Consider the following 8,511-nt stretch of genomic DNA (forward strand, 5'->3'; position numbering starts at 1 on the left):
GAGGCTTAATAGTTCCAAAGTACCGCGAGCTTGGAATGCTGAACATCTTCGCCTGTATTACCAGTAATTCTAAACCCCTTAGTCCTCGTCGATGGCTTTGGAACCCTGGGTGGCATAGTCACTATGCGCCATGAAAATATGTTAGCGAAAAGGTCACCTCTGCAAAAAAAAAAAAGGTGGGAGTCCTAAGTGTGAAGATACTTATGGGCTAAGGGTTCCAAAGATGCTTCCGAATTGAAAAAACCGTACTTCTGCAAGTTGGCAGTAGTTACGAGCAGTCTTGTATCGAGACTCTGCTCGGGTAGACGACTGAATGTCACAATTCAGTTAAAGTCTGTCAAAGCTGTCAACCTGGTCGTCTTATTTTCTGCAAAGAGACAAAAAGTTCATTAATTTCATCTATAGAAGATGAGCTAAAGAAAAAGGGACAGTTCACAAATTGAAGGAGAGGAAAACCTACTCGGCTCCCTAAATTGGCAAACACCATCATATTCAAAAAAGAAAAATTTGGTCTCATAAGCCCCGATATTACTGGGGTAACCAAATATTCCTCCCTCGATCGAAGATCTCTTCGAGAGGTAATAAGAGTCTTTATCTTTGCTCTTCTTCAAATAGTAAGCGCATACGAGCTCCAGTGCTATCAGTTAGCTAAGACCATTTTCGCCACATGCGATATGTATAGCAACCGCTATCATATACACATTAGGCGTCAATTGTAATGGCGCGACCTTGAAGTGGTCGAGGATCGATTAGATGAAGGGGTGAAAAGGTATCAACGCCCCACACTTAAAGATTACCTCAGAGATAGCGGCCATTTCCTCTAGGGGATTCTGAGCTGTGTATGTCCTATGCTAGTAGACATCCAGGTAAGCGCAAACTGTTCCACCACTCTCTGTATCTCGTCCCAAGTGGCCATGGATAATGTCTCTTGCACGGGACCTACTGAGGTGCCCAGCGCCTGCGAGCTCGTCCTTTCAGCTGCTCTGGTCGTTGAAGTGTCCATTGCTCCTAAAGTCTGAAAAAGGGGCGACACGCAGAGATGACTCAGTCTTCGTATAATATCCTATATAATGACATGGAAGAGCAAAAGAAACCCTAATTTACCTTCCTTAACCCCTAGAAAAACCCTAAAAACCCTTGAGAATGAATTCCCAAGAATCTGTGCCCAAGTTCTCACTTTTTATAAAGAAAAAAGTTCTCTTTTTATCACTGTCCAGGAACATGCATCGTGCAAGCTTACCAAGCAGTTCATACCCACCATTATCGTAAAGTCAAGTTTTTAACAAAAATAATAGAGGAAAATGAAGGAGATATCTTCCTTACCTCTTGACTGTTGGGACGAACTTCCTATCGTAACGAAGAGTGCGCATCAACTGGAAGAAGAACGGACTGATTTCGCGAGTGCAAGAGTTTTGTTTTTCTCTCTGAAAATGTGAGTTATGTGATAAAACTTGAGGTGAACCTGGGATTTTATAGGGGGAAAGACGACGATTGGTTTCCCTAGCGGGTGACACTTAGGCGGGATACGTTTCTCGCCATTGATTACGACCACGTGTCGTTAATCCACGTGAAGAGTAACCTTCACGCTTTGTGGATGCCAATCGACGTTTCCACCCATTGGAGTAACCAAGCATTAGGGCGGTTACCTCCTCCACATTAAATGCGCCTTCATTCGCATTTAATGCTCTGAAAGAGAATATCGTTTCAGCATGACTTACATTTAATGCTTATGGCTGACACTTATTGCGCAAGAGACACGTCTGTCAGAATAAAGTTTATTTTATTGACCAGACTAGCTGTCAAGAGAAACGGATAACATCTAAAGAGGTCGTTGGAGTAAAACACTCTTCTCCATGTATCGACTTCGAGGTGATGTGATCCCTTGTTTTCAGCAAAATGTGCTAAGCATTTTCAGGTCGCGAGCAACAAATGAAGTTCAAAGCATGTTGGTATAACACTGAGTAAGGTCCGACCCAGGTCGTTGAACCTATGGGAGAAGGTCGCCTCAGGTTGCTTGTGCCATTGTTAAAGACCTATGCTACGACCTCCTTACAACTCAATCAGGCATCACTCAAGATGAGTCAGTTCATGGCATAATCATGAAGTTCTCAATGTTCAATCCTTAACCTTAAAAACTAGGAGGCTTCTATTATGCCTAAAAAATCAGGGCTGACGTAAGCTCACGCCAGCAAGGGCCAATCAAAATTCAGAAAGGCTTTGTGTCGTCCAGATGCTGCCATGTCGCGCAAGGATGGAAGAGTTAAGGCTATCGTCAGTGTGGTAGGTGAAAGCACGGCTTGTGAGTGGCTAGGAATTGTCCACCTACCCAAGCCCTACGCGATTTAAGGATCTCTCTTGTACAGTCAGCCAATAGGAAGCAAGTTAGAAATTGTACCACACCTGCCCAACTGCATAATCATGATTATTACCTTGAATCCCTCGACTATAAATAAATGGCTCCTCTCTCATTTACGGGATTCGTTTATTTTTAGTTTTCTAAAACAAACTCTCTCTCTCTCTCTGTATTTAAATTCTTTCTAGATTGTAATTCAGCTCGTTGTACGCGACCTGACTGTAATCATCCATTAATACAGCTATAGTGGACGTAGGATTCGCTTTTGAGCATCCGAACCACTTTAAAAATTGTCTCTTACTTATTTTCCCGTTGCACATTTCTATATCACGTGTAATTTCTAAGTCCGATTAGCACTTTATACATGCGAGTTGTTGGTGTTAAAATCAAGCATCAACAGACACATACATAGAAACCAAGAATGGTTTATTTCATAATTAACTTTTTAACTAGAGTTACCAAACATTTATTTTTTTGTTATTCACATAAGAAATAAGTAATTAAAAAAAAAAGTTAAATTTAAGATATATAATTTTATTTTATCTGTATTTAAACTTTCAACACATCTACATATTACTGTATAAATTCTATCGTATGCCACTCAAAACACTTATTATTGGTCAATGGATGAATAACTACGTAATAACTTGGCTTCTACGAGCTGTGATTGGTCAGTGTCAGACATCAAATCCAGCGATAAGCTCCGCAACTTCGGATTCGTAATTCGTACTCCGCAAATTCAATTCAACTTCACCTTGTTACTAACTAGTAACTATCTTTCCCTCGTGTCCACCAGATCTATTACCGTACTTGTCTTGCTCACTTTTCTCTTACAAAACCAACGCAAACATGTTACCTTGTAAATCCCTTACATGGGTTCTTGTGTTACTCCTTATCTCTCCTATGTTCTTCTCTGTTTCTGTCTCCCAAAATGACTCCTATTGGTCAGCTAAGAAAAGACACATGAGGGAGAAAGTACGCAAGATGTATGTTCAAATTCGTATCTTTTTTAGTTGTTTTTTTCATTTTAGATTAATGGGTGTTCAATTTTGTTAGTCATGGAATGATGGGTATCTTTTATTTTGATCAGATTTTTTTTTTCTTAATTGCGTTTTGAATTTGACCCAAATAAGTTGTTTGATTTTTTATTTTTCTATTTTGCAGGTTCTATCATGCATATGAAAATTACTTGGCCTATGCATTTCCAGTAAGTTCATTGATTACGCTGGAACATTATGTATTATTTATTTATTTATTTATTTTCATCTGGTTTTGATTTTTATTCTACTCTTTTGCAGCACGATGAGTTGAAACCTCTTAGCAAAAGTTTCACCGACTCCTTAAGTGAGCTTGGGAATCTGAGGGTAAGTTTATGTTAGTTATGAGCAGCATTAATCAGTCAAAATGAAAGTAACATTTTTTTTTTTCTGATTTACAGCTTGAACACTTGCCTCAAGACTATAATGGTTCTGCCCTTACACTTATTGAGTCCTTGTCCAGGTATAATCTGTTGTTAAACAAGTCCATAGATAATAAGGTTGTAAATGTCTAATCCCTGAATTTCTATTTCCTCTTATTGTGTATGCATTTTTTCTTTTTGTTTTGATTCTTTTTTTATGCTATTTGAGAATTCTATTAAATCCTTTTTCTAATTCAATTTCTCTCTTTTGGTCAGCCTTGTTATTCTTGGGAACAACACAGAATTTGAAAGGGCTGTTCTTTGGCTTTCTGAAAATTTGACGTTTGATGTTGATGCAAGGATAAATCTTTTTGAGGTATTTGATTAAAATCTTGCATTTCGATGCTTAGATTTGGTCAGCTTGTTTCAGTTATCATGTAATTGTTTAGTTGTCCGTTTATTTTGGTATAGTAGTCTGATTATGTTTGAAACTTAATGAGGCTTGTGGTGGTAGTTGTGTATTTTGTGAATGTAAGGAGTGATATTACTGCAATAAACTTACCTTTGACGTTTTTACTGATGTTTGTTTTCTTTTATATCTGTTACATAGTGCAACATACGAGTTCTTGGAGGACTTGTTTCTGCCCATATGCTTGCAACTGATTCTGCAAATAGGTTGGTGCAAGGATCTTACCGGAATCAGCTGCTTACTCTGGCTGAAGACTTAGGACGGCGTTTTCTTCCTGCATTTGATACACCTACTGGATTGCCATATGCATGGATTAATTTGAAGGTACTACCTAAATCATGATTAATATCAAGGAGGGTATGATGTTCAAATGTCATATACAGTATTAGTTTTTAAAGTGATGTTAAAAAAATTGAAGCCATTTTGAATAGAACCATGGAATACTGGCAACATATAATATTTTGCACTAATATATTGTGGGTTGAACCAATATATGCTGAGGGTCACATAAAAAGCTACTTGATTGTGGTTAATCTATCTTATAAAATACTCTTCTGGGTTAAAACACAAAAATGTTGTGTTATTTTGCAAATGCCCAAAGAACAGATACGCTATAGCCAAGGAGTAATAGGAAACATTTTTAGGTGGTTACAGGTCAATAATTAAAATGCCAAGGATGTGATAAGCTATAGCCAAGCAACCTCTAAGAATTAGTGTAACAGTAGAAGAAGCTCAGAAAAAGCTGAGTAGAGTGTGGCATTTATATGTTGATGTTTTTTCTCTATATATTGCAATGAATATGTGTCCGGGAATTACTTGCTCATATTTAACAAAATAAATTTGATAAAAAATTCCTTATAATTTTTGGGAAGTATGAATATGTTCTGGTTTTGTTTGTAAGAAGGATATATGACTCCGCATCAATGCGAAATTCTGTGGACAGTATGGAGTGACAGAGAATGAGACTACTGAAACAAGCACCTCAGGGTGTGGTAAGGAACTTATCATTCACGCTGTGAGATGGGTTCATCCAAGCCTGCTTTTTTTCCTAAAATTTGTTGATTTCTGCATCCGAATCTAGGTTCTCTGATTCTTGAGATGGGAGCATTGTCTAGATTGACCGGTGATCCCGTATATGAATCAGCAGCTTTACGAGCTCTCCGAAAATTATGGAGCATGCGCAGTTCTTTAAATTTATTAGGAACAACATTGGATGTGAGAACTGGGCAATGGATTGAGTACTCTTCTGGTATTGGGGCTGGTATGTGTGCTCTGGGCTTCCGTATTCTTTAAGTGGAAAGTTCTATCTCATGTTTTTCATAGTTGCTGAAGTAGTTGAGCTTGATTTGTTGATCTCTTCATTTATGTTGCGTAATCTTGATCATTCTGATGCTGGATTCTGTTATGCATCTTAAGGGGTTGATTCATTCTATGAGTATTTGTTCAAGGCTCACATTCTTTTTGGAAAGGAGGACCTTTGGAAAATGTTTCATTCTGCTTATCTTGCTGTACAGAATTATTTCAGATATGGCCCATGGTACTATACTAAGCACATATATTCTAGTTTAGGTGAATATTTTATCATGTTTTTCACATGGTCAGTTTATTTTATTCTGAATCTTTTTGAGCTTAGACAAGCAGTCATCCATGTTTTTCACCACTAATTATTAATCTGAACAAAATTGATACGGGAAGACCATAGAAGTGTTTTGAATTCTTCATAGACAAATTTTTAGGGATCATCTCCAGAGTGAGAGGCTGAGTTAATAATGGTTTATTCTGTGCTGTTTATAAAATGTCAAACAATAACTAGGTACTGTTAAATAATAATACCTTACTTTTTCTTCAACTAAGTTTTTGTTGTTTTTACTCAATGCAACATTGGTACATAGTGAAACTACTCAACAATTTTATAATTGAAAAGCATACAACTTCCTAGTCGAAAAATCCAATATAATAACACATTATGAATTTATTTAAAAAAAAAAAAAAGGATAATTTACTACAGTTATAACTTCAGAGGATTCTTCATGACTGATTTGATGCACATGACTGTTATTTAGGTACCATGAAGCTGATATGAGGACAGGAAAAGCAACTTATTGGCAGCTTACAAGTCTTCAAGCATTTTGGCCTGGTCTACAAGTAACTGAAATTCATAACATATTTCTGAGTGAAATTTGAGTGTTAGAGAAGAATTTTATGACTCTATATTTGAATTCTTACAATAGGTTCTTGTTGGGGATATTGCTGCTGCAAATTCATCACACCGTGAATTTGTTTACGTTTGGAAGAAGTTTGGTGTACTACCAGAAAGGTGTGATACTTTTGCTGTTGTATGAATACAAACACATTTCTTGTTATGCTTTATGTGGCTTACTCTTGATTCCAGTTATATATATGTATGTATTTTAATTTAACCTGAAACAATCTTTTAGGTATCTGCTGGATCATCAAATATTACATCCTACTGAGAAGTATTATCCTTTGCGTCCTGAGTTGGCTGAGTCTACTTTCTACCTTTATCACGCAACCAAAGGTCTGCTAATCATTCTTAATTTGTGATTGACCTTTTTTTCCTTTCTATTCAAGGTCATTTCTTTTAAAAGTGTCAAATTTGTGCTTATGAACTTGTGTGAAATATAGAGGAGCCACTAAGTAGTTTGGGGTTTTGGTTTGATACTGTTATTGATATTATAAGTTCAAAAACTTCTGTAGTAATAATGTATCAGTTCATGGGGTGTCATTACGGTGAGGAGACATTTATAAATTGCTCATTCTAGTATACATACATCCATGCTGCATATGATTCACTAGGCAAGTTACCTTTAACTAGAGGACCATCAAAATTTAGCTTCATGCCAAGCATACATCTAGGTCTATACTATGCATATGCATCACATGTAGCTTCCTACATGATCATGATTATAGATCCTTTTGACAGCAGTTTTTTACTTTCTGTTTTTACCTTATCCAGGTTTTTACATATTTGTTTGATTGCTGTCATTGATTTTAGATCCATGGTACTTACAAGTTGGGGAATCAATTGTTAATTCTCTTAATTCATACACGAAAGTGGAAGGAGGGTTTGCAAGCATTAGAGATGTGACCACAATGCAATTGGAAGATCATCAACATAGTTTCTTTCTTGCTGAAACGTGAGATTCTTTATTCAATTACAAGGAAAAAAGAGTTGCAATTTTAAGTTGTAAATTGTGTTTGAAGAATCTCATTTCCGCAGGTGCAAGTATCTATACCTTCTCTTTGATGATTCTTTTTTGGTTGACCGAAATTACATATTCACAACCGAAGGCCACCCACTTCCAGTTTTGAGTTCTTGGCATGAGAGGCTTCCAGAAGCCTACATACCAACAAACTGGACTTTTTTCAAGGTATATACCTTTTACCCCTCTTATGCCTGATGATGCTTCCAGAGTTGATAAAATATTTTTGGAAACTTTTTCCTCGCATGGCTTCACGGTTGGAACTTGGAAGTAATCAAGAAATATTGATATTTTACTTATATTTCACTTCGTTCTGCAATTCCATTATGCATTGGCATTTCTAGGTTCATCATTGTATTTTCCTACATAGTTATAAATCAAAAGACGCATAGGTTGATGAAACTTCAATTATGCAGAGCGAAAAGCAGAGAAGAAGAGCAAGTGCAATGACTTTGCAAGTCTGTCCGGCGTCTTTTAATTCTAGACACGACAAGCAAAGGGTTGAGAGTGCGTGCCACATTCCTGATACTCGTACTGATCACAAGTGCTTCACCGATGAAGAATGTGGGGTCGACTCAACTAGTTGTAGAAGAAGATCATGTAGCATGGCTGGTTTCTGTGGTCTCTGGTCAATATGATTTACCTGTGCAATATCTTCACATTCTTTCTACAGAAAAGGAACTTGAGAAATTTTTTTCTGTTCAAAGACAGTCTCTCTACAGGCATGTAAACTAACAGCATAAAATAGAAAAAGAAAGGATATATTTGCACGTTACAGAAATTTTACATAATAATGACATTTATTTCGAGGTCATTTATGAGTGTTGTTTTCTTGAATCATAATGAATGATCATCTATAATTTTATTCAAGTAAAGAGTGTTGTTATTTAAACCTTGTTCAAATACAATTTCTCAAATAAAATTATAAACCCACATATATTCCATTTGATTAATACTACTCCTATAATTTTATCTTACAATCCTAATGTGACGGTTGAGTTAATAATTGTCACGTTAGCTCCTGCCACATTCAAAGTATTAAATAATTTTGATTAACCATGAATAG

General features: G+C 36.6%; 1 protein-coding gene across 1 annotated transcript; it reads left to right on the forward strand.

The window, feature by feature from the left end:
- Positions 1–3,202: 3,202 nt before the first annotated feature.
- On the forward strand, positions 3,203–8,258 carry LOC116108813 (alpha-mannosidase I MNS5-like). Its single transcript, XM_031395040.1, has 15 exons — positions 3,203–3,339; positions 3,518–3,560; positions 3,652–3,717; positions 3,792–3,853; positions 4,029–4,128; positions 4,363–4,545; positions 5,165–5,213; positions 5,303–5,482; positions 5,638–5,758; positions 6,285–6,366; positions 6,453–6,538; positions 6,660–6,760; positions 7,238–7,379; positions 7,463–7,613; positions 7,862–8,258. Exons 1-15 carry the CDS (start codon positions 3,203–3,205, stop codon positions 8,081–8,083), a joined length of 1,725 nt encoding a protein of 574 aa, XP_031250900.1. The 3' UTR covers positions 8,084–8,258.
- The last annotated feature ends 253 nt before the right edge of the window (positions 8,259–8,511 follow it).

The sequence above is a fragment of the Pistacia vera genome, unplaced genomic scaffold (assembly GCF_008641045.1).
Source record: "Pistacia vera cultivar Batoury unplaced genomic scaffold, PisVer_v2 Contig57, whole genome shotgun sequence".
Classification (NCBI taxonomy): Eukaryota; Viridiplantae; Streptophyta; class Magnoliopsida; order Sapindales; family Anacardiaceae; genus Pistacia; species Pistacia vera.